Consider the following 27,929-nt stretch of genomic DNA (forward strand, 5'->3'; position numbering starts at 1 on the left):
TGATTTAGCCTTGTTTCCAGACTCCCGAGACCAAATGCTGTCAATTAGTACCCTTTCTCACTTGTGGAATAATTCTGATATATTTTAATACAAAAAAAACGACAACACAGGCGTAGTACTTTCTTGTCAATTGTTCATTATTGATATTATTTATTCATGTTTTCTTTAAAAAGACATGGTTGTCATGAGTTTAGGGCATTTAACCTGAAAGTTTTGTTTAAATTATTAAAAAAAAAATTAAATGGGGGCTGAGGGCGAAATGCTCTTAAGAACCCTGGAATCCCCATTCATTGCAATTATTATCCAATGTTGAAGATTTATGAAGTAAGTTGTGAAAAGTACCCGTACCCCCCCCAAAAAAAAATGAAAAAAATTGCCTGCTTTGCATGTTATACACTGCATCATTACCACTTTCTCACCAGCAGAATAATCCTATTTCATCTTCTAAAAGCCAGACTCAGTACCGTACTGCATTATTCAAATATGCATGAGGGAAAACTCTTCTCGTCTGAATGACACCAGTTAGTCTCCTATTAATTAGATGTGACTGTGCATGGTTTTCCAACCCTATTCTTTCGATGACAAAAACGTACATTACATCAGACTGAAAATGTCACCCTCGTTTGTAATTAAAATGAAAAGCAATCAGTTGAGGATTATAGTTCTATTCACACATGTACAGGATATTAATTAATTTTTCTTTAATCACCAGGTTACTTAATGTGAACATGGCATATAAATGCAAATGCATTGCTCTGTAAAGCAATCATTGTATGAAATGTATCTGTTCAATTTTTATGGGTTTATCTTTTATATCTGAATTTCTTTTTGTGAATATGAATGTATGACATTTATGTCTGTCCTTTAATGTTTGGGTAATTTTGTGCAAAACACTTATGAAGTCATTCTAAAAGTATAATGCATGGTAATAATCAGATCTGAAATGGAATTTGAAACAAAATAAATGGTAAATAAGGTTCAATGTCAACCAAATATCTTCAGTAACTTTTGACATCAAAGTTTATACAAATTTAACAAAAATGTGGATAGTATTCAATGGAGTTCTGCTGAAAATTTAAATATTCCCTACTTGTATTTATAAAGCAAATCATATAAAAAGAATGAAATTATGATGTGTATAAAATACATGAGTTTAACCAGTCTCTTTTTATTTGAAAATGGAAAAATAATTTTAACCTGATTCTAAACATTTTTTTCTTTGTGTTTTCTTTCATGTTGCTTGATCATGGATTGGAACCGTACAGGTGAGCGTTCTTTGGATTTTTAAACATTTATTTCACACCTTACCCCTCTACTCTCAATGCAAAGTGGGCAAACGGATCAACTTATTAACCATAAGATTAACGGAAAGTCTGATATGAACGGCAATCCTGTGTTCAACTCCTTTGAGGTATTTTTGGTTCTTTTTGCAATGGTTATTTTGGGTTAGTCCGGTATGGTTAAAGTTTGAATGTGAATAGGGTTAGGGTTGGATATGTCTGATGTGTAGAAATCATTTGGCACATTTACATTGCAGGATTCAACCCAGTCATTTGTGGATGTAAACGGGTCTAGGTTTATGATACTTCTGTTGTATAGAAATCATACCTGCCATTCACACCATAATTATATTCCATAACTTTAAGTGGTTAAGAACATGCTGATAAGTCAAGGGTTAGAGCCGGGTTAGGGGAAGGGTTAGAGCTGCAAGATAGTGTCTGTTATGAACGAAGACTATAGAGAATCATCACATACATCGTTAACTGTTGAAACGTAATCCATGTTTAAAAATTGAATTAAATTTATGTGTGAACATGGTAAGGTACATGAATGTATTGTGCAGAAGTGAATCAAGTTAAGTTGGATTAAGAGCACGTGTGAACACGTCAAGGGTAAGGAATGTCTGGTGTGGAGATGTAGATGTCATTAGCGAGACATGTATGTTCTAGAAACATAATGCACTCGTTAATGACAGAGACAAAATACAGAAAGTCTTGAAGCTTCAGGCTTAAAACAAAACGTGATCAGTGGAGTGCTACTCTAATTGTTTTTCCCTCTTTTGCCATTTGTGCAAGCATATTGTGTAGCAGCATTTCAACATGAACATACATAATTTTTGCAAATGTTATTCTTTTGCAAAAAACACTGACTGAAATTGTGTAGCCCAAAGTAATTTGCTCTCTGCAAACTTAATATTAAGTTTATAAATTACTATAAAGCAGTATTTGTATCAATATCTATAACTTGGTCTAAATTTATTGAAGTAAAAAAGAAAAATATGTTAACACTACCTCCACATCTACTGTAGATCTTGATAGCATTTCATAAAACAAACTTTCACTTGCATCTGTTACAAGCTACTGAAATCCTTGCATCTGATTGGTTCAGATCAGATTTGCCAGTGAAAGTCACAAGCAAGATGCTGCAGGAGAAGCTCCCCTCAGCTTGAAATCTGAAAAATTGATGTTTAATCCTTTATCTTGTAAATAGATCATTGCATTATTTTTATGCATTCCGCTATAAAATAAGTTATCAAAGTGGAGTGGAGTAACTCAGAGCTTGCAAGACACACTTACTTTTCGCATGCAAGTGGAAAGTATGCTATATCAATTAACCGATTGAAGATAAGATACTCAAATTTTTGGAATGCCAGTCGATGATTTTAGAGGGTTTTTTATGGCACGCCAAGAGTGTAAGAAGCTTAATTCTAAAGATGCCTCCACCTTTTTTTTTCTCTTCCACTAATATCACCTCCCCTCTTAAAATAATGGAAATGTACTTTGTAAGTGATCAGAAACACCATCTCAATTTTATTCTGTAACTATATGTTTCACAATAATAATTCCCAGCTGCATCTCAATTAAATGATGATATATATATATACAGAATATTGGGAGTGACTCAGCATGAATTCAAAGGTCAGGAATTTCTTCAAAATTCCACTTTGTAATACTCGTATTTACCAATGTCTTTTAAAGTAGCAGAATCAGTACTCCTTTGCATGTCTCCAAATGTTAAACATTCATATACAGATATGCCCACTCAGTCTGGCCTACTTCTTAAATGACTGCCTCTCATCCCCTGTTATCTATTTCTGTAATATGACGGTATATTTTACCGCCCTATGTCTCCCTCTTCTATCTTATCGACGTCTCCCTACCTTGATGAGAAGTGACCCAGGTAGCGTCATCGATAAATTATCCGGTGACAAGGTTGTCAAACAATCCATATCTCTCCTCCCTCTCTCCCTCCCTCCCCCATCCTTCCACCACCCCATTTGTTTCCAGCTTCATCTTTCCATGCCGTACTTCTACTCAATGCAAAAAGGTAGTAAGTTACATGCCAACGCCTGGATGTTTAAAACCTAGTTAAAACTGCAACATTGTGTCTCAAAATTGTAACAAATTATGTGGGCAGTTTGAAACTTGATTTGAGAGTTGTTTAAGTAGCAAGTATTAACCTTTTTGTACAGATGTACCTGGAACGAGTGCTCTACAGGGAATAGCAGACTGTTTTTAGACAATATGAAACTGCCACCATTGTCATATTCCTAAAAATACAGCTTGTTCTTTAGCAGCTCTCAAATAAATTTTGAATTTTTAGATTTTGAGAGACTAGGTTTGAACACCTCAGCAACGATATGTCAACCAGAAGGGGGGGGGGGGGGTTGTTGATTTCTTGGAATGGATTTTTTCCCCTGTTTATTTAAGGTTCCAAGTTTGTTTTTATTCATCCAAAAAGGAAATTTGTTTCATTCACAACTTTGATTAATAAAAATCTCATTTAGATACCATATTAAACAGAAAAGGAATTATTACAACACAATTTTATACAGTAAATGTGAACAATCATTTACATAATTCGTACAAAGAAAGTGTTTATATGTTCCATATTCATAAAGTCCTCTATTGCTGGATATATGTGTGACCCTTTCGAGGCATTACCTGAACTTAGGCTTTGTCCTTTGAGGCTATAGAATTAGAAAATACCTTGTATTTTACAATATGGCTCAATTTAAGTTGAATTTCATTTCAACCATCAATTCATATTGACGAACTTGAGTATTAATATAAACTTAAAAAATGTAAGTATGAGGTCTGGTGAGTGAAGACTGTCATCAAAAGATGACATTTATGTTGCCATGGCAATGTCTGGTTGGACCTCCATGCTCGGGTCATTATCATTCATCATCTTTATAAAGCTTAAAGGAGGAGGAGGAGAAGTCGTTTGCATCTATGCTTAAATGTGACAAGATGGAAAGCCCCAACTCTGACATTTAGAGCACTTTTTCATCACTTTCCTTAATGAACGAGCAGTTAGAGATATTGCATTGAATATCACAATCTGTGACATTTTGATTTTACGTTTTTATATATTGTCTGCAGTAAATATCTGTGGATTATGGAAATGAATGTGAGAATTCAAACTCGGTATTAAATGAACCTTGACCTCTATTCCTTTCATGATTCTGCTCCTACTAGAACTTATGTCATCTTTGATATAACATTTTCATATATTCATTTTGGTAACACTTCAATATTACATTTTGATGATGAGTTATTGTTGGCATTTACCCCATTGATCTTTCCCTGTATGGATGGAAGTATGGAAATCAGAAAGAAAGGAGATTAAGGATAGTGTAGGAAATGTGAAGAAATCAGACATTTTGAGTATACCAATTTAAAATAAAAAACTTGAATCACTAATGAAGTATTGGCTTAAAATTACTGTGTTGAGCAAGTCTCATAGATCATAATTCAATTTTGAGTTGCTTCATATCACATACTAATTATGCCGGTAAGGACAATATACAATATGTAATATAGGTAAATTGCCAATTTGTCTTTTGCCAACTCGTCCACTCACCACATAGTCTTCTTTCATTTAGTCTAATGCCATTTCATCCATCAACATTTTGTCCAACAACCATTTGGTCCAATCATCCCTTTGCCTAATCCCCATTTCGTCTCATGACCAGTTGGTCTATTAATCCCATTTTATTTTCATTCATTCGCCCAACTACCACTTCGTCTAATTAGACCAAGTGGTATATGGACTAAATAGCTATTGGACCAACTGTTTATTTGACGAAATAGTGATTGGACAAATTGGCAATTAGACCATGTGGATAGTGGACGAACTGATGGTAGACCAAATGATAGTAAATGAGTTGGCAATTGGACTAATCAGCATTAGACGAATTGGAAATAAACCGTAATATAATTGCATACACATGTAGAATGCTCTACATAACCAGTCAGCTCGTTAACATATCAGCTAATTATAAATGCAATCTATCCCTCTTCGATATTGGATTGCAGATGATGTATGTCATCTGTGTGGGGGAAGGCTGAATTTTATTGACATAAAACTTTCGATCAATACTAATTTTTCTGCGTCTGTGTGTGTTGGGTTGGTTGTTTAATTAAAGCCTGCATACAACCTTGAAGAGAGAAGTCATTAAAGTAACGTTATAATTTTGCTGTTGCTGAATATTAAAGGAGGGGGGGGGGGGTAAAGCGGGATAGCACCTCAAGGAACCTCCCTCAATTTAATGGAAGTTGACTAGAATCTGCTCAATGCTTAAAGGACAAGTCCACCCCAACAAAATCTTGATTTGAATAAGAAGAGAAAAATTCAACAAGCATAACACTGAAAATTTCATCAAAATCGGATGTAAAATAAGAAAGTTATGACATTTCAAAGTTTCGCTTCATTTCACAAAAACAGTTATATGAACGAGCCAGCTACATCCAAATGAGAGAGTCGATGTTGTCATTCACTCACTATTTCTTTTGTTTTTTATTGTTTGAAATATGAAATATTTTGATTTTCTCGTCATTGTCATGTGAAATGAAGTTTCATTCCTCCCTGAACGCGTGGAATTCCATTATTTTAACATTTTGTGCTTCAGGCAAGGAGGTCCTAATCGTCAAATTCGTAAAAATTGAAATATTGTATAATTCAAACAATAAAAAACAAAAGAAATAGTGAGTGAGTGACATCATCAACTCTCTCATTTGGATGTAACTGGCTCGTTCATATAACTATTTTGTTACAAATAAGCGAAACTTTGAAATGTCACAACTTTCTTATTTTACATCCGATTTTGATGAAATCTTCAGCATTGTGCTTGTCTGATTTTTCTCTATTTATTTAAATCAACATTTTCTGAGGTGGACTTGACCTTTAATAATTGTTATGGAATTAAGTTTGTGTGATATTAAACATGCAATATTTTATTGTTGAAACAGATGACCCTCTCCCCCCAAACAAACAAAAAACAGAAAAAAACCCACTTAAATATTAGAGTGAAAGCCTATTTTGCCAAAGGAATTCGGAGAAATTACTTGTGAAAGCTTGGTTGTATTTGTGATTTTTGCTCTAGATCACTTACTTTTCCAAAAATGTCTGAGTAATAGCTCTTATCCTGATTAGTTGTAAACCTCAAGCTAAGTGCACCAATTGCCAAGTAAATTCTTGAGTGATTTTCTTTTTGTTGTTTACCAATCCTTTCATAGCATCTACATGCCAAAAGGTGTTGCTTTTAGGGGGTGTATACATTCAATCAAATTTGCATCCACAATACAAGCCCAAACTGAAATGTTACTTTTCAATAACTTGCAAAGTATTTTCTTCCATATCATTTGTACCTCATGTTTCATCAATGATAATTATGGAACATTTAAAATTGTGTTGTGTTAGAATTTACACAAATTCCAGTCCACTCTTTATTTTATTAATTAGAATAAGCAACTTTTAAATTGTCATTTTTCTTATAGTGAATAATTATCGTCTTAGTGGAAGACCCGTGGTGTAGTGGTTCTGACTCTCGGGTTGTAAACAGAGGGTTGTGTGTTCGAATCCCACCGCGGCCTAGTGTCCTTTGGCAAGGCGTTAATCCACACTTTGCCACTCTCGACCCAGGTGATAAATGGGTACCCGGTAGGATGCGAAAGATATTGTATGTTTGATTTTGCCAGCGCCATAATGTGGCTGCGATGAATGCTCCCCAGGGAGTGGAAATCGCACACTTTTCGTGCTTGATTGAAATGAATCCAATGACCGGAGTAATAATATGCTGTAACACGCTTTGGGCCATTCTGGGAAAAGCGCTTTATAAAAATTGGCTATTATTATTATTATTAGTGACTTGATGATTGCAATCTTCCATGGCAGCGCACTCCACATTTTGCAAAATCTCGAAATTCAATCCAAGTTTGTTTCATTCAGTATATAATCATTTCCATTAAAAAAATAACGAAGACACAGTAGTATGTGTACAATATGAGATGGAAAGATAATGTACATTGTAGACATATGAAATAAACATTGTATAGTAAATATATACAAGGGTAATGCATTATTGGAATTAGATGGCAGTGAGGCCTTGTGCATGATGACACCATCTCTGAGTAGAGATAATGTTTTTAAGTGTAGGAGTTATTACAGTTTTAAATGAATTTAAACTGCTACAAATTGCTTTCCCTGCTTTTTATGTTTCCCCCACAAGCAAAGTCATTTCAAGCCTCGCCAAGCAGCATGTCATGATACCCCATTTACCGCTCCTAGTCCCAACATAAGCCATTTATGTTGGGTAATTGAAAATTCATTTTTTATTGCACCTCGGTGCTTAGGTGTGTATTTGATAGCAAAACTATTATCGTGTCTATCAGTGGTAATAGCTTCTCATTTTACTTTCGTTAGTGATATAGTTTCCGTTTTATATGTCGAGTTGAACTTGATTGTGTATGATCACAACATGGTTAAAGTTTTGCCACTGAAGAGGTTTTTAATGTCAAAAAGGATTTTTGAAACTTATTTGATAGCATTCTATTTTTTTGTTTGTTTTATTTTTATTGAAACAAAAAAAAAACGAGATTGGGGTATGAAGATTGGATGAAAGGAACAAGAATCAGATTCTATTTTTTCCAAATTCGGGTTGGCAGCTCTGTAATAAAGGCTCATATATGACATAATTTTTCCAGCTTTGAGGGGGTGGAAAGAAAAGAGGGAAGCCCCCGCCCCCTCCCGCTCTCGCTAGCATGACGTCTGAATCCCGGAATTCTCAGAAAGTTGATAAAAAGGTCAGTATGCGAGAGCCACAAGGTTTGCCATGGAATCAAAGGTATGCTTCGTCCAAAGCCAGACATTCGCTGCCACAGCTAATAGAATGTGAGGGGAAGTATGTTCCGTGTGCCTGTGTGTATGTTGAACGCATTCCGAATGCTAATCCAGTAGGCATGTTATCATTCTATTATGTTGAGGAAGAGGGTCACATAGATTTCACATTCATGTTACAGATATGAGATGGATAGAAATATCTTGCACACATGTACAGCACATCTCCTCTCCTGTTTAGATGCCGTATGTTCCTTGAGAGAAATATAATTTCAAGAGAAGAGAGTATTCATAAGAAACTGTTGTGGGAAGCATATTCCATATTATGAATGGTGTAGTATCAATTCCATGGAGGTAATAGGGATCAGTTTCTTTCATAGCATAGATATATGTATGTAGAACATTTCCAAGAAGTCTATTTCTATGGGAAATTAAAAGTCTATCTCATACAATTCCTTCTGTTGCATTTAAAATGCATGCAATTGTCCTTTCTTTCTTGTCTTTTGTTTGATTAGAAAGATTTAATTTAAACTGAAGATTCGTCGGTAGTCTTCTCATACATAAGTATTTATAAATCCTATTGACCTGGCTTTTTGATGGAATATTAAACCATAATTTTAGCTTTATTGTCTTTTATAAAATTATTTATATTTCATCTTAAGTCCATCAAACTGGTGAATTCTATGAATCTAGTTGTTTAGATAGGAATGAAAGCTAAACATGATAAAAATGTTCATGCCCCCTGCACAACGCTGCATCCGTGGCTGTCTCATTTTCGTGAGAGTGTAATAAAAATTTGTCTGCGTATTTTAATGTTGTGCTGCATTGATGCTTTCCACATATGTCTTACATCTGTGCTTTCCAGACTCTCCTTAAAAGCATGTGTGTATCGCATCTCCTCACCATCGAAGGAGAAACTCAAAATGAAATACACCTCGAAGTTAAAACACCACCGCTGTAATATAAGATGCTTCCCGTTCTAGTTAACCTGCATTCAAATTCTATGAGCTAATTAAAAAAAGGGTTAAACAATTCCAGGAGTTTTTATGCACTGATTCATGTTTTTATCTTGTGTAGTATATCTTATGCAGTTATTTCAGTGGAGACAAATTGCATTCATATTTTGCATCTACATGTATTATTTTGGTTATTGCAATGCTTAATCAAATATGACTAGATTTTGAATGATATTAGTTCCTCTTCTAGTGAAGACTTGGGACCAATGAGAGTTCTGCTAATTAAAGATAGGTCAAAGGTTTGACTTGGATTCTTGAGCTTGATTCCTATTATGGTATGTGGGGGAGTTCTTCCCATGATTTCAACAAATTATATCAATTTCAATCATTTAATATATCAAACCAAATTGTTACACTTCCCTTTAAAGCTGTAGCGTGTGGTAGGGGCCAAAACCATCTTGAAAAGTGCTTGATCAATCTTGATTTGAGATTGATTTGACTTTGAGATTGATTTAACAAGTTTCATGTCACTGTTTTATAGAAGTTTTTGATTTGAGTGCCAGACTATTTTTGTCTATAACCTGTCTGCTGGGATGCAGCTAGACAAAGGGTTTGAATGCTATTTCTTTATCGATTCATATTATTCTATAGGAAAGGCGTGATAGAGTAATAACCTTGCCCCACGTGTGATAATTCATGTAGTGTTTCTTTTCACCTCGGTGGTCATGCATTGTGCTAATAATGTTGAGTCTGTCTGTGAGACAAGCTCTGCTTTCAGTAAATCACCGGACCCAAACACGGCATGGAAAGAATAAGCTCCAGATAACAGCCTTCACTGCGGGAGGACGTTGTTATTCTAGGAGCAAACTATTCAAAAGTTTCCTATTATAATCGTCATTTTATTTGTATGATCTCATGCTGTGGGTGTACCCCGCGTAAGAGGGGGATCGCTGCGTGTTTGAGGAGAGCTTTACCCACGATGCTTGGATTACGTACAGTCGTGAATTTCACACGGTTATGTTGTTGAGGTGTCTCCACATTCGCTTTAATACATGGTGAGCAAGCAAATGCATTTATATTTTGGAAAATTCAATTGTGATTGAGTTGTCAGAAATTGCATTTTATTGCCTACTGAAGTTAATTTGAAAATAGACGCCGGGAAATATAGTGCACAATTTGAATAATTATGAAATATCATCTTTAAGTCATTGGTAGCTGTGAGGCAGCTACAGTACTACATTTTTTTTCTAATTTTTTAATGTCTGATACATTTTGAACTTTTCAAGGAAATTCATTTTGATTAGGTGCCAAATCAAAATAATATCTGTATTTTTGTCTCATTATAACCCACTTCTCTAGCGTGGAATGGGTTAAAGATTTTAATATATGTTGTACCTTGGGCAGAACAATGTCCTATCACTAAATGTGTAAGATACCGGTAAGTGCTCAAATTGCCCTTTTTTGAAGAATCATTAAAATACTACAGAATACTGGATGATACTCCCAGTGTGATTCAAAATAAATGATGCTTTACCAAAGCTTAAGACTGACTTTGAACTGGAGTTCAGAAATTAGCCCAATTATGTCTTTTATATCCATCTCCCCGTTCCTTACTATGGATGGTCCTGAGACCTTTGTCTGCAGGGTGCTCCTAAGTTTGTTCTTCTGGTATCGAGTTTACCCTCTGATTTGCTCAAAAGTGCAGAGAGACGTGCCTCTAGATTGCAGCTAAGCCGGAGCATATTCTTGTATCTCCTTTTCTAGCAAGTTGTCATCTCCGATCTCTTCTTCATCTGTGATGTATGTATATAGCGCTTTGTGGCCGGTGTGTGTTTCTATCTGTATGTATGCTTCATGCATGCGCTTTTGCTTACTTTCCTTTCTTAGCCTCCCAGGCTTGTCAGTTTTAATGTCAGCGCTTCCCCTAGTCCATAATATCCATCAATTTCAGATCTTTCCCCCTGTTTAGGTTTTCATTTGTTGGGAAATGTTTTCACAATTTTGTCCATTTTTCGCCCACCTTTTATTTTTCCTTCCCCTTTCTTGTCTTGGTGATGACATGCATGTTTTTTTTTTTCTGCCAGACATAATTACAAATGTCATAATCAACAGGATTGTTTAATTCTCTTTATGCTAACCTATGTTGTAATTTTTCTCTTCTGCCCACTCATTTATCTTCTCCAGTTCTGATATTCCTATCTCATTTTTCTCATCTCTTTAACCCTCTAACACTTTTTTCTCTTTTCTCCCCTCTTCCACTTCCCTTCTCTTCCCATTCTCTGTACTCTTTTCTCTCCTTTCCTCTCCTATATTTCTCTCTCTACTCCCCTTAATTTTCATTACCATTCCTCGTGTTTTGTCACCTCTTTCTTCCCCTCTCCCACTTCTCCTCTCTTACCTTCTCTTCCCATCTCTCCCCTGTCTTGCCCTTCCACCTTGCCAGTTTGTATCTCTTTATTACTTCTCTTGTTTTATCTATATTTCTCTCTCATCCTTTTCTCTCTCCTCTTTTTCTCTCTCCATTGTCCCTGCTCCCAGATACCTCAATACACCTTTCTCCCTCTCCGAGTCTGAGTCTTTTGCCTCCCCCTTCTCCCTCTCCCCTTTCATCTTGGCTACCATAACCCCCAGCACCACATCATCTCTATCGTCTTACCCTGATTCTCCTCCGTAGCTCACTCTCCATCACTCTCTCCATCCATCCATCTTTCTTTATCTATCTATCTATCTATCTATCTATTCTATCCACCCATCTATCCATCCATCCACCCATCTATCCATCCATCCATCCATCCATCCACCCATCCATCCATCTATCCTTCCATCCTTTCTTCCATCCATCCTCCCATCCATCCATCCATTCTTGTGGCAAGTAACCCACTGCTAACCACCATCCAGCCAGCACACCCATCTCTCTCTCTCTCCCCTTCCTCCTCCCCTCTCCCTTTCTCTCTCTTCTCCTCTCCCTCCTTCTCTCTTCTCCTCTCTCCCCATACCCCATACCAGTGCAGTAGGGTCACCACATGTGTAGGAATGTTTTTACGCTCTGCGACCGCTCGCTCGTGTCGAGCAGACCATCGACGGGCTCCCCTGCTGCTGCCTGGTATCGCTGCTGCGGCTGATGCTTGTTGTCGTTGCGTGCAGCTGGAGATCCCTCTCCCCAACTCACAGGATTAATTAACCTCATCAAACTCCTGCACCACCTCTCCCCTTTCCTGTGCAGCACGGCATTGTTCAGTTGTCGTAGCCACCATAATCTCTCAGTGCCTTCCCAATCCACTCGGCAATATTGATAGCCGGTAAACGAGATCGTACGTGGAACCGTGATCTCGGGGATTGTCCCTTGTAAGGTGATTCTCATTGAAGAGGTGACGTGCCAGGGAATCTAGCGGACCATAGCACATGGATGTACATGTATACTGTCTTCGTCTTGACCAGAGTTCACTGTGTTCAGTTGATATCCACACCACTTAAGAATACCCAACAGCGGAGAGTGCGATAGTCTTTAGTTCATGCGACTTTGTCTTTAAATTTGGAGCAATGCAGAGTGCCATAGTGAGTTATACCTTTCTCTTTATCTGTTGAGTGCAAGATGGAATATATATATACCCTCTGGAATCATGTGAACTGTGAAACACAACCTTCCGGAATATAAGGGTGATATCATTTAAAACTATACATATTAGTGTTACATAGGACTAGTATTGCAAAGGGTGATAGTAAAAAATATCCAACCAATAGTGATTTTGTTCCTTTGTAGCAATAGGCAGATTGGAGGAATCAAATGATTTGAGAAAATTAGACCTCCAAAGAAATTATATCATCATATTTGTAGCAAAATTTGGCCATCAAAGGATAATGTTATGACTATTCTTCTTTATATCTTAAGGCCTGGTCACACCGCCCGAGCGTTGTTGGAGCGGTCGTGGAGCGATAGGGAGAAAATGTCAAATTTCGCTCACAAAATTGGGGAAAAAATCGAAAACAAAAACCCTAATCGAAATCGAAAATGGTGAACGGTAGCGAGCGGTGATGATTTTTTTCTCTCCTCTCCACGACTGCTCCAACAACGCTCGGGCGGTGTGACCATGCCTTTATGAACACCGTGGGAAGGATGTAATAGGGCAATAGTCAATAGGGGTAAATGCAGGTGATAGCACATTGTCTATGACCTACTCGTATATCATTGACATGAAATGTACAAAGGTATGTTTACCATTCAAGCTTTTGAGACAGGAATGGTCAATATTTTCTTTGAGAGATCTGCAATGTGTAATTAAAGGGGGTCTTTATTATTATTGCAATGTATTTTCATGATCTGTTCAACAAATGTTTTTTTTTCATTTATACTTGGAGATTAATGTAAATAAAGAAAAAATATCATTGCTCAAACCTGCATTTGCTATCCTAATCATGAGAGGATGATAATGGTGAATATTCTGCATATTTAACCCTTTAACCTTTCTTCCATATGATAAAGTTATTTGCTTTTATATATATTCTTTCCCTACCCCAAAATTGCCTGTAGTCAACATTGGCAAGCTGATTATAGATTGTACAGCCTTTTTTTAGGAGGGTCCTTAATATGAATAGTCTATTCATGTAGACATAACTATGATAATAAGCGCATTAGAATACATCGATTCACTTCAATTGATTGAATCCTTGCATTGTATAGCATTAGTCGTGTTTCTTGGTTCATTGGAATGCTCTAATCCATTGGGCTTTCAGAAGACCCCTTTTCTTGACAGTAATTGCAATATTTACAGTGCTTTTTTGCACTCTGGTATTCTATTCCCAGATGTAATGAAAATTGATTTTGTTAGTTATTGAATCAGGAGCTTTTAAGTTTTGGTCGGAAATGGCCATACTGAACAGTTCAGTGTTAAAGTATTCATATATACAGCAATGCATGTTTTTTAAACGTCTTGTGTCAAAGTTATTCCATTCTGTTTTTTGTAAACAAATTGTAATGCTTCAAATCCACTTGACACATTATTTGTTGCCATGTTGGGCATACTTTTCCAGTATAACAAGATTTGTCAAGATTTGAGCTGTATTTGAAATGTATGTGTAAAATGTGAATGCATTACCAGTGCAGTTTTATCCTTTTGATCACAGAGCTGAGTGTAAGAAAAATAACCAGAAGTTTTTTTTTCAATGTTATTTGAGAATCTTGCAGCAAGAATAAAGATCTTAGACTGTAACAGAAATGGGAAAGAATTCTACCTTGATCCATCACACATAATATCCACCAAAAGCCTTAGCATTATCCATAATTGCTGAAAGACTGCGTGTTATAGGTTTGGAAGAGTGTTTTCCTAACCTTGTGCGAGACATAAAAACCTGCGAAATACGATCGTTTGCACTATTCACGGCGTTTGGAAAACATTATCTCTCGTGCGAAAACGCTGGGGGTGAAGAATAGGTTGGGTGGAGAGCACAATAGATGCCTTGGTTAGATGATGAATGGTAAATTGAATTGAAGGGTGAAAAGAAAAGTGAAGTTGACATATGACAGATGAACGCGATAAAAGGAGTTCACAACCAATAAGTGCTTCTGTGTGTTGGTATTTACATCAGTCCTGCATTAGTCCAAATGCTCTTGTATCAGGCTGTATCGGAATCAACCACAACTATCGGAAGCCATCAATATCAACATCTATTATGCACGTTTGTTTAAAATATTTTCTAGCTATGATGCATTTCATGCATTCATTGTTTTCTTGACAATTCAGTGTGCTTCTCTTTGTTCACAAAGCATATTGTGCTAATTTCCTGCAGAAAAAAATTATGACACTGATGGATTTCCAGAGTTACGATTAATTGGATCAATGGTAACTCTCTGTAAGACAGGTGCCTTACTGTAGTAAATAGGCACTTTGCTTCTTTCCCTAGCAAATGCTTTCCCGGTTGTTTTTGTCTATGATGAAAGTGTGATAATTGGTAATTCTCTATGAACAAGGTACCGCAAAGGATTTAAAACTTAGTTGAAAGTAGAAAGCTGTATTTCCCTGTATGAGGATAATAATGTTCTGTCATTAGTGTATTACCAATAATACCTGAAGTTTTTAGATTAAAAGGAAGCCAGACGCTAAATGATGACAGAAAATTGTGTTTTCCTTCAGCAAGAAATGTATCCCACATTGTGCTGCACTCAACCCATGTGAGGTAAATTGGTAAAGGCAGGAAGTAGTACCACAAAAAGCTGTGCGCACCGGAATTGGTAGACTAGTATAGCCGGGGTAATAAAGCAGCGCCTTGAGCATCTAGCAAGGTGGATACGTGTGCTGTGCATATCCTATATTATTATTATTTATAATCCAAGATTGTCATTAGTGAAATGAAAATGTTTTAAACACCATCTTAAAGACTGTCAAAAGCGTAAACATTTCCAATTTTAAAAATTGTTTGACCAATGACCATATGGAGGAAAACATGTCATAAACAGATATTCCATATGAGTTACTCTCCCTCGCCATTTTGCAGATCTATGCGTTAGTCTCCCCACTTTACTGTGTGTGAAAAATATATATCAGGAGGGAGAGATCTGAAAGGGACCCTTTATTTCCAAGGGGCACCGTTTCTATGGGGGAATATTTCTATTCATATTTCTATTCATAAAGATGCGAGCAGTTCCCAATGGATTTTATTTTGTATTTCATATCATGAAAAGCAGTATCCAGGGTAAGACGGCCATGGGTAGTTTGTAACAATAGATTGTGTCGATCATTGGGAATTCCTTTGGGCGAGGCTAAAAGCATGGCAAATATAGATTCCTGTTATGCAAGCTTTCTCTCGTTCTTTTTTTTATATTCCAAGCATTGTTCTCCTCCTGCTGTCTTTCCTCTTTTGGTTATGGCAAATCATCCTTCAATTATTAGATCATACATTGATAAAAAAATCAAAGCAATTGACCCCCCCCCCTCCACGTTGAGCTAAGCTATGACAGGTTTCCCAGCCCATCAGGGAAAGTTATTGTCCTTTTTTCCAGTCAGGGAATTTCATAAAAAATACCTTAAATCAGGGAAAAATGCCTCAAACGAGGGAAAAATCTGAATTTTGATCTCCCCAAAAGTCAAAGCATGGTAGTGAGTCAGGCTCTGTTATATTTTGTTACATATCAAAACAACGTCTATTGGCCAGTATTAGATTTTCAAGAACAGTGTACATCATAAAAAGTATGCATAGAATTTTGATTTAGAATATTTGGTCTAATTATAGAAATCTCTGTTACAAAAGATGGAAAATGAGAGAAAAATTGTCTGTCGAAGGTGCGGGGTTATTTTACCAAGTTGTTTATTTGCTTATTATCAAAGTTATACTTTTCCAACCTCCAGAAGTTGAAGCAAAATCTCGCACATGGTAAATAGGCATTGATCCAACATCACCCGATCGTAATCAAGTCATTATACCTGATTTAAATTGCATAAAAAGAAGAAAAAAAATCATGAAGTAACAAAACGATATCATCTGCAATTTGAGTCCACTCGTTGTCGGCTTCCGCAGGTATTAACACAAAAGAGAACTGACGTAGATAGTCGGTGCTTGGAAGGTCAAAATATAGATCGGAGGTGATACTACCATCATTCCTTTTCCCCCAGTGCATCAGTCAATTATACATAATACATGCAGTTGCACTATTTATACCGAGCAATCGTTATCAGCGCTACTGAAGAGCAGGAAGCCATTGTAGATGTTGGTCTTATTAGAATTGATAATTGCTTTTAAAAAAGTAAAAAAAAAATTAGTGTCAGCTTCATCAGCCTCGAGCATTGATTGTGATACTACAAGTCGATGGAGAACCTCTTGATATTTAACCAGATAATCGTTTGATGTTTTGTATGATTTTCAGTCTTACTCTGACCTCATGACAATATATTTAAAGCTTTGCTGAGAAATGAGATACACTGTAAGCTCTTGAAATGACAATTTTTCAGTGTTCAGCTCAGAAGGGGGAGGGGGGTTAGAAGAATTTCCCTGTTTAGCTATTAGATGCATAATAAATGCCCAATGCACTTACAATAAAAAAAATTGTACAAAGTTGCATGTAACTCATTGTGATGACTAATTATAGGCCTATGTAGTGTCAAAATTATGAGGTTATTTATTTTTTATTTTTTACAAAAATTCTTCCTCTATTTTCCCCCTTTTATTTCATATGCAAGTGAAATTCTTTTGGTCATCTTTTATGTACAGTGAATAAAAAAAATTGAATATACTGTTTTGATAATTACATCTAGTCTTGGGAGGAAACTTTGTGTTAAAATAGTTATTGATTATGTTTCTTTATTTCATTATATATTCTTGGGACAAATAGCAATTTAATAATCTCGTGGCCCTTGACACTTCACCATAGTTGGTGTTAAGGCCAATTATTTAATCCAGCTGCTTTTAAATGGGTTTTATGACCCAGTTCTGGATAAATCATCTAGAATGTACTCCGATTATACTGTAAAAGGGCTTTCACAGTTGGTTGTGCGACTATTGATCATCTGCGTTTTAACCAAGTGGTCTAAAATGGTCACACAACTGGTTTTGAAGTCCCTTTTATTGACCTATTCATTCAAGTTGGCAAAACTGTGAATGCAATGGGAATCATCCTTGATATGTCTTGAAAATTAAGAAAAAATATTTATATTTGTAAAAAAAATACACTGGCTAATTCATTTTTGTCATGAAATAGAGGTTGTGCTGTCTTCTCAAACTGGTGTCTCTTCTATAAAATGTTTTTTAATGAAAAAAAAATAAAGGGCTTTAAATGAATGAGTTTGAAGCGGATTTGAAGACCACATTTATATAAAGTATAAACATGCATTTCATTGTTCTACACACAAAACCAAACATCTTTTTTGGCCCAGAAATGCACCATTGCCTGGAATGCAAGTGTGTGGGTGAAAAGAGTGGAGTTGATCACTGGTGCATTCTTGGAATGCCTGGCATACCGTCGCTATGCTTGCCACAGCTCTTGGCCTCATATCTGCTATTGTTATTGTAGGTATATTATGCAAGGTACATAGGAGGATCTGGATGTACATTCCATGGAATGATGCAAGAGAGAAAGAGAAAGAGAGGAAGAGTATTAAAGAAAGAGGAAGAGAGAGAGAGATAGAGAAAAAGAAAGTGTGTGTATTTGTGTGCAGGTTTGCATTGAATCTTGTGCAAAGTCAGTGTATACTCATGGGTGGTTTTAAGTATTGAGGGAAAGAGAGTAAAAGAGAGAGAGAGAGAGAGAAAGAGAAGAGTGTGTAATTGTATGCAGTCTTGTATTGATCATGCTTTTTGAAATTCAGTGTATAGATGCATTTTCAAAGAGTACAGATTGTGCTATCTTCAAGAGAGTAGGTCATGCTTTTTACAGAGTATAGATCTTGCTTTTAAGAGAGTTTACACGCTGTTCAAAGTCTCCAGTTTACAAAGAAAAAACTAGACTGGCTGAATGTCATACATACAGATCTGGAGTTAATGCATTTAGCATTCATCTTCACCTTTGCAGACAATTCATTTCAGTGATATTTTATAGAGCGGCAGATAGAAATAGGGCAGAGGAAAGAGACCGGACGGAAGAGAACATGGCCCTGATGATAATGGTGGTAGGTATAGGGGTAATTTGAGATCTACTTAAGATGTCGTTTCAAGGTTGAAGAACTGGTTCGGCATCCAAACAACTCCAGGGGGGTGCATTTCACGAGACTATCATTGATCTTTAGCTGTTAATGACTTGTGGAAACTGTCATTGATAAAACTATCATTGATCTTGGCTACGTAACACAAAAGGTTAGCGATCAATCGCTAATTGAACTGACCTACCAAGGCCTCCGTTGCTTGCGCAATTTGCTCAGCTGAATGACTACATGTGTAGGAACCAATCAGAATCGTTCTTTCAAATTAGCGATTAGTCTTTTTGTTACAGAGCCCTTATTTTGTTTATGGATGTCTTGTGGAAACTCTTATAGTCTCATTGAATGTATTCTATTTTTACACTGCACAAATGGAATTTCCAGAAGTTGAATGGATATACCAGGCTGAAAATAACATTGAAATTAATCAAAACGTAAGCAAAACTAAAAATATTCATTGAAGTTTGATGAATACTATTTAGGTTATGAAATTTTTCAAGTGTGGCAAATTTCAGTGAAACTTGTCTTTGCATATTATGAGTGTTCTATGAGGAAACTTTAGGGCCAATGCATAAACTAAAGGAACTACATGTAATTGTGCTTTTATCATATATCTTTTGAGAACGTGTTACAGGAAATAGTATTCGTTTTTTGTTTTCATGCATACATTGTGTACCTGTCCCTTGGAAGAAACGTACAAATGCAATAGCAAAACTCCCACATATTATATGCAGTTACTTTTTGTTTCAAACACAGTATTTTACTAAGTACTAGAAATCAACAATAAAAAAGGTAAAGACTTTCACAGGCTTCACAAAGAAACAAATTCTTTTTTTTATTTTAAAATGACGAACTAGCTTGTGTTTGAGTTGTTTACTCGACTCCAGTATTGAGTTTGTGTCTGCCACAGGTCAGAAGGATATTTGGTTAAAATGTCATGGTTTCTTTCTGCGCCATGCTCTGGCCTCGGCATCTGTGTTAATGGCATGCTGTATTCCGATTTCATTACGTGGGATTATGTAGGCCCAATGGCTCAGTCTGCCTGCACAATGCTGTCCGTCCGGCTGAGGCTGCGTTCATGCAGACTTTTAAGTTAACAAAACTGTGATGATTCTTGTTCAAATGTGGGTTTTCACACTGTTTCGCTGGAAAAAGGCCTTTTGCTGATGATTGTGGGGCACTTCATGATGTTGCTGTCGGCCTACACATTTGCAACAAATGAGTAGTTTGTAAGGGATAGGCCCTCATGCACCCTTTCCTCTTTTAAGATGTGATATGCGATGCATGCCAAATGAGATAAGTTAACAGCTGTCACAACCCCCCCCCCCCCCCGAAAAAAAAAATTAAAGAAGGGAACAGTTTTTGAAGGAAGGAGGAAAAAAATATACCAAAAAAGGGATTGTTTCTCAGATTATTCTAATATAGGGTCCCCCATAATAGTTTATAGATCATTTATTATAGGGTTTTTGCTTGTTTTGGGGGGTAAAATATAAACAGAAAGCCTGGAAATACTAATAAAAAGAGCATTATTTTGACCAATAAAGTGTAGGCCTACACGTTTTGGGATATTTTACAAGAGCTGTGCTCTCACATGTGTACACTGACAAAGTTTATTGCCCCCACCCCCTCATCCAACCCGACCTGAGAAACAGGGTCTTCAATAAAAAACACTACCCTTCGTCAAAGATGTTCAAAGATACAAGTAATAAGGAGGTAAGGAGACTTAGTTACTTGGAAGCAAATGCCTTGTTTCCCCCTTAACCTTTAAAAGTGGAAATGTAGAGAGGATATTATTACATCCATTCTGAGGTGTGTATACAGGTCACCGGGGTTACGTATTCTTTCCTAAGGTTTGCCACACATAGCAACACTGATTTTTTTTTCCTATGGAGGGGGGGTGAATGCCTCTGTGAACTACCACTGATTCACAGTATCTTCAGCATCATTGAACAATATTCACTTGTATCTCACAACAAGTCAGTCCATCCAGAATTTCATGTATTTGTAAGGTTTACCAGACATAGCAACACTTTTTTTCAGGAGGGGGGGGTATGAATGTCACTGAACTATTTTTGATTCACAAAATTCACTTGAATCTCGCAAGTCAGTCCTTTCAGAATTTCATGCATTCGTAAGGTTTACCACACATAGCAACACTTTTTTTTCTGGGGGGGTGTGCATGCCAATGAAGTATTGTGATTCACAAAATTCGCTTGTATATCTCACAACAAGTTGGTCCTTCCAGAATTTTAATGTATTTGTTACATCATTATGTGGTATAGAAGAAAAAAATACTATTTTTATTGAATTGTCCCTCTTTGCCATGCCTGAAGTTTTTTATCATATGCGTGTTAACTTTGTATATGTTCTGCCCATCGTTTCTCTATCTTTTCTGTCCTGGAGATAGAAAGAACGTCATATCTAGCACTCGGTAATAAATCCCTTGCCCATACTTTGTTTATGAAAACCCCCATCAACCATTTCAGAACTAGTGATGAGTGATTTGTTTTTCAGTCCCACAGGTTGGGCTTGATGTAAGATCAGTCCCATAAATAGCATTTTATGTTGGCTCAGGGCTTGTAGCAGACAATATGAAGAATAGTTTTCATGTACTTTGCTAATTCTTAGGTCTGGCAAAGTCAGCTTTTCGAATTGTTCAGTACTGAGAAATGCCTTCTCTTATTCAAATTGGTTCCATATCATTGAGCGTAATTTGTAGCCAATGAGCCACTTTTGGGATCCCATGTGTAGAAATAACGTCAAAGTACCCCACAATACTACAGATTTTACATGTAAGAGGACAGCCCTGTTGGAATAATCACTGCATTGGAAAGTGATGAAGGAGCTTCATGACTACATGTATCTCTACTTTCGTATGAAATATTTACAGTTTTTAGTGTGATTAAAAAATAAAGCCAACAAATTTGAAATCAAGAGACAAAACTGAATGAGATGGGGACAGTCATAGATTTGAATGGATATGTTCTCTTAAAGTGATTGGTTAACATTGGTTTGAATTTTAAAAAATCTGAGCTAGAAGGTCACACTTGTCACCTGTGTCTGTGATATGTTCCAAAAATGAAGCCCAGAAAAAATTGCTTTTGAAAATAATTATTTAGTGCTTCAAAAATTGAAATATAAAGTGACCGGAAACACCATCTTAATTTCATCCCATACACTTATGTGTACTATTTAGGCGTCTATAAGACACCTATTTACAAAATCAGGGTTTTCCTTGTAGTTTTAGCTTTTCATTCTCAATAATGGTTGTTTTCAGGGTTTATTAGTTCTAATACATGCACTTGTACACATGTTTCATCTTGGTTTGAGAATTTTTTAAATCGGCTGCTCACAAAGTTAAACAATACCTTTAAGCTTTTAGTTAGTAAAGGTATGCCAATGTCTGTAGGCCTACTTTTACTTGATCTACTGATATGTCAAGTTGTAATGCATGCAACTTTGGTTTTTCAATCAGCTGATGTGTCAGCGAGTACCTTATACAATACCTTGCATTTTATCAGGTGATTATATGTCAGGTTGTATCTCATATGATGACTTGCCTCTGAGCAGCTGATATGTCAGTCAGTACCTCATGCAACACATTCATTCCTGTGAATTTGTCAGGTTATTCCTTGTACAAATTCCTACCTCCAATCAGCTGATACGTCAGATTATACTTTGTGCAACTCCGTACCTTTAAATGAGCGATATGTCAGGTTATACCTTACACAACCCCTTACCTGTGCCCTCCTTCTCCATCAACCCTCTTCGCCAAATCATCACATTCTCTTCTACCCCTCATCTCTCTTCAATCTCAACATTTTTCAATTTCGTCCTCTGGACCCTTTTTTCTCCAGGCTTTCATTTGATGTGCACTTCAAGGAAATTGCAATAAAGTTACATTAAGCGCTTGCTCCATATATCTCGAGTAATTGCCAATCTATCCTGACAGTTCTGCTTTCTTACCTGACTCAAAATAGTCTGTGTTATGGCTATACAGATACATTTTATTGTGCAGTGATGCAGAATTACGAGCTTTTCCTTTATATACCCAACATATTTTTGCTGTAGATCTGTTTGAAACTTATGTTTGCAATTTATGCAATATCATTTGAAGGCTCTCCAAAAGTCATTTGATAAATATTGGACAAGCAATATAGGCATGTTATATTCAGGAGAGAAGTAGGTCAATGCATGGAGGTAGAAAGAAATCTCCATGGTCAATGTTAGTAATGGCATTGAAGTTGATTTAGAATATCTGATATGTTTAGATTCTCAAATCTATTTGATAGACATGGGTTTTAGTTTGAAATTTATTGTCTTTTATTGCACTGTGATTGTCCAGCAATAAGAATTAAGGTGTGGCGTGTCACAACACAGTTTTGATGTGCGTACTACCAGTCCATGAACAATTGTATGCCTTTTATTGTCTTAACATATTACGATTGCAAGAAAGAAAGAATTATGCATTGGTTAACAGAATAAGAGTCCTGCAACATGGAACTTGCCTCTTTGAAAGGATCAAAGCAACCCACCCCTTCCCCTTTCCCTCTCTGCGCTACTTTCCCATGGGGGGATTATGGCCCCACCCTGTCCAATTGATGTCCCCTCCCCCCCAAAAAAAAGACGGAGAAAGTGGTATTTTGCTTATTAATGGGACAAGGGTTGCATCCGCACTGGGGGGGGGGGTGCCACTGAGGAAAGAGCCCCAATTAAAGGATTTATTTGAGAATGATAAACAAAGCTAGCCCCTTCAGAATGTCTGGGGGCTGATGGGCATTACTTTAGAACCAGCTCCAGCATCTTCACATGGTGTAAAGGGCTTAGTTTTCCCTGGCTATGCCACTCTGTTCAAATCAATTAAAAGTACAGTTGATGTACGATGTGGTAGAATGCTCATCAGGGACATCTTATCGCTTTCTCCCGATCTTCTTCTTGTGCTATTATTGACATTCGTGTAGGTGTCTCGATGAGAATTCCACATTGAGCATAATACATTTTGAGATGCCTTGGTTTAAGAGTGTTGGTTGTGGGAGCTTTGTGGAATCACATACTGCATTTCTTATGGGATGAAGGAGAGTGATGCAGAGAATGTTAGTTTGTGATATTTTTGGCACACATTTACAATTTTTACACATTGGTTGTACCACCAGGGCTCTGTATCACAAAGGTTAGCGATTAATCGTACGCTTGATTTTCATGATTGATTGTACATTGTAGTCAATGCAATCAATCGTAGGAAAATGTTCTACGATCATTGCTAACCTTTGTGTTACGGGCCCCAGTTGTGATTTTAGGCAAGCTTACTTAGTAATGCTGTGTGTAGGCTTATGTAATTTACATGCTTGGATTACAATTATTCTTAAACATGGGAATGTGCAAATACACCATGAATTTGATACAGTTTGAACTGAAAATTACCATTGTATAGTACCTAGCTACCTTACACTCCAACTATCATATTTCATATTATTTTTATTCTAAACATGTCTTGTCTGAACGGATCTGAGGTTTTTTGCCATATGTTATGAATATTAATCAATTTCAATCATGCTGGGTATGTGTGTGTGGGGGTAACAGATGGGTTTAGATTCATACACATGTAAAGCAGATGTTATGAATGCAGGAGATGCAAGTCACCTTTTTTTATAGAAATGGTTTACTCCTTCCACATTTTAAATATGTGGTCATTCCCAAAGAGCTCTCTCTAAACACTTTATCATATTTTGTTTTATTTGTATATTTTCATTTCATGGGGGGGGGGTGACCCTCCACTGGAGGGTGTCAATAAGAAAGAGAACCCATTGCTCCCTGGAGATGAATGTGTTTACCCCTTCCCGGAAATGTATTATTGCAGAGGCTTTGTACAGCGAATAAACATCTTGCAATGAAAACGCATGCATATAAATGAATAAAGATGTAGGACCTATATATGTAAATGAAAACATAAGTATAAAGTAGATTAATGTTTATTGTCAAAGGTTTCACTTTGCAAAATTGATTTGTTATTGCCCTTGTTTTTAGCAAATTTTAGCTTATAGGCCTACAATATTAAACAGATGTATGATGTTATAAGCCTACCCCTCTGAAATATATATTTCAATATATCAATCTTACGGTAATTGTAACACCAGTTAGAATTAACTCAAGCATTAGGTAAGTAAACCTAATTCAAGATAAAATGCTCAATACCAAGTAATTATGTCGAAGCCACCTGCACCGGAGTACATACCTTAATATATTTTTCTTTTCTTATTTGTCATGTTACAGAGACCCTTAGCAGGAAACCCCGAATCCCCCATGATGATGAATACTGGCGTAGATTCGGGCGTCCCGCCGCCCCAGACAGGCCAGCCGGATCCAGACTCGCTAAAAATGTTCGTCGGACAGATCCCCAAGGCATACGAAGAAGACAAACTAAGGGAAATGTTCTCAGAGTTTGGTCCTGTATATGAACTCAACGTTCTCAGGGATAAGAAAACGGGAGAAAGTAAAGGTAAGCGTCAACCAGGCAAGATAGGGATAGCATCACAAGGCATATGGGTATACCCTCAAAAGTCGCAAAAGTGCACCCTTAAAGGGATGCTCCAGGCTGAAGATATTTATGTCTCAATAAATAGAGTAAAATTCACAGAGCAAATGCTGTTGGTCAAAGTGAAACTAAACGAAGAAAATAATTTATATCTTGGCGTGAGTTGATATTGGCAACAGACTTTGATCATCTCTGAAAAGTATCTTTGACAGTCATACATGAGAAGGATTTTTAGGTGGTCTGTCTATGACAGATCACCTATTGATTTCGTCAGAATTTTCTTTATTTCTTTCTTCCTATCTTTATTCATTGTACCTATTTTTTGTCGCCAACTTTTCTCGAAATTGGCTGAATCAATTTTGCTGATTTTTTCGTCATATATAGAATCTATCATAGAGACGGCAAAATAAGCTTTTGAAGGTCATATGGTCATGATGACGTCATCTACGCGCCATTTTGTAAAATTCTTCATTTGATCATATCTTCATTATCAATTATCAAAAATTAACAATATTTACATGACATTAACTTCATGTCAAGGATCAAATGTCAATGTCATCAAAGGTCATGAAGAGGTCATGACGCGCGCGTACGCGCGCGTCAAAGGTAAAAAAATCGTCCAAATGACCTATAATTTTTTTTGGGTACGTTTCAGGTCATTTTAAGCATTTCGAAAATTTGCGCGCGCGCACATATGCGCGCGCGTTTCCGCGCGTTACACCTTAACGCAACGCAGAAAAACCGTTTCTTTTAATATCATTGCATTGCTAATAAAATTCTTAGCAATTTGATACCTAGATCAACCTTCTACAACCATTAATAACGAAATTAACACCCGTTAAACTTTGCAGCACGTGTGCGCGCGAGCTCTCACTATAGGCCATATATGGGCAAAAACATGCCTATTGCAAATTCACTGTAGCTCTTTAAATAGTCCGTTGACCCCCAATTTTTTTTTCATATATCGATAGATTATGAGTTGTAGATTTGATATCATGTCACCATTGTCCCTAAATTATCTCGTGACGTCATCAAATAGGCGCCCAAACTAAAAATTTCATTTATTCAAAAATGACGTCATCAAATTTATGCAAATTTGGCTGTAACTTCTCGAATATAGATCATTTTTCGCCCAGATTTCGATATGTCTTAGTTTAGAAGGTACTCTTTCTCCTCAGTTAACATGGATATTCGTTTTGAGAAACGCATCATTGCGTAAAACAGCGATGAAAAGAGGCATGTCATTTGTCCTCATTTTGCGTGTAATCTCTATGGGACATGACTTTTTCCCAAAACTAGATTCGACATTCCTCTATTTCGTGAGCCATATCTCCATTTTTTCTTGTCAGCTTTCCTTGAGCTTTAGACATGTTGTAGCTGAGATTCTGGGCTATCGGAAGTGTGCCCTTCATTTTTTGATCAGATGCCGGGATCATGCCCGTATTTCACTTGCAAAATTGGAATTGTAATTTTCAAAATTGCTTACGTGTAATCTCTATGGGGAATATCGTGGCTCAATGGATAACGCATTTGACTTGCTTTCTCGAGGGCGCGGCGGAGGTTCGATTCCTGGGGTAGAAAAGATGATTTTTTTTTTCATTTTTTTTTTCTTTTTGCCACCTCTTACATGATCCTTTATGATAATTAAAAGGTATGAAAGTTAAAATTTAGCAAGATAAAACAGATTATAATTGTTTTTTTCATATCACATGTATTTTGTGTGTAATCTCTATGGGACATGACTTTTTCTCAAAACTAGATTCGACATTCCTCTATTTCGTGAGCCATATCTCCATTTCTTCTAGTCAGTTTTGCCGGAGCTTTTAATATGTTATAGCTGAGATTCTGTGCTTTCGGTAATGTGCCCTCCACTTTTTGATCAGATGCCGGGATCATGCCCGTTTTTCACTTGCAATATTGGAATTGTAATTCTCAAAATTGCTTACGTGTAAAGTCTATGGGAAACATTAATAATCACATTGAGCAATGGTCAAAATTTATTCTTAGGATGTCTAGAATCAAGATTATCAATCATATCTAAATTATTCATTTTATACATTAGCCGACTCTGAATGAAAAATCATGACAGACCACCTAATTCGTCCGCATGACGAATTAAATTCTAGTTTTAGTTTACGTTTGTGCAATAAGTACAGACTATGAAAATCTATACTGTGTGTAAAGTAAGTTTAGACCTTGGTGTTGATTTAGTGTTTGTTTTCTTTTTACACCCAGGTTGCGCCTTCGTCACATTCTATTCAGGTGTAGTAGCAGATAAAGCACAGAAAGAACTTCACAACAGAAAAGTATTACCGGGGTAAGTGCACCATACATCTCCATGAATGACCACAGATTAAGTGTTTGGTGTTAATGTGAGGTTTATACAAGATTTTGAAGTACTACATTTATGATATTGCATTTGGGTTTTGGTGTTATGATGTTTGGTGCTACCATGTATGATGTAAATGGAGAAGCTGCTTATTCTGGTCAAATCTCTTTGTGTTTTATATGTTGGGGTATGTGTCTGATGCTAGTGTAGTTATGGTGTTATGAAGTGTAAGGGTCCCATGTAGATTTAGAAAACTAGAGAAGATCTCTTGATACAAGCAATAAAAGCTTTGTCAATGACATCTTTGGGTGGACTTCTGGCCAAGCTTCTCACCTTGCCCAAAGCAACCAAGAATTTAATGGTCAATTGGT

General features: G+C 36.6%; 1 protein-coding gene across 1 annotated transcript; it reads left to right on the top strand.

The window, feature by feature from the left end:
- Nucleotides 1–1,238: 1,238 nt before the first annotated feature.
- On the top strand, nt 1,239–27,550 carry LOC121406217 (CUGBP Elav-like family member 1). The gene is made up of 3 exons (XM_041597240.1): nt 1,239–1,411; nt 24,968–25,193; nt 27,465–27,550. The coding sequence occupies exons 1-3, from the start codon at nt 1,322–1,324 to the stop codon at nt 27,548–27,550; spliced, it is 402 nt and encodes a 133-aa protein (XP_041453174.1). The 5' UTR covers nt 1,239–1,321.
- Nucleotides 27,551–27,929: the final 379 nt, after the last annotated feature.

This window comes from Lytechinus variegatus, chromosome 19, assembly GCF_018143015.1.
Source record: "Lytechinus variegatus isolate NC3 chromosome 19, Lvar_3.0, whole genome shotgun sequence".
NCBI classification, from domain to species: Eukaryota; Metazoa; Echinodermata; class Echinoidea; order Temnopleuroida; family Toxopneustidae; genus Lytechinus; species Lytechinus variegatus.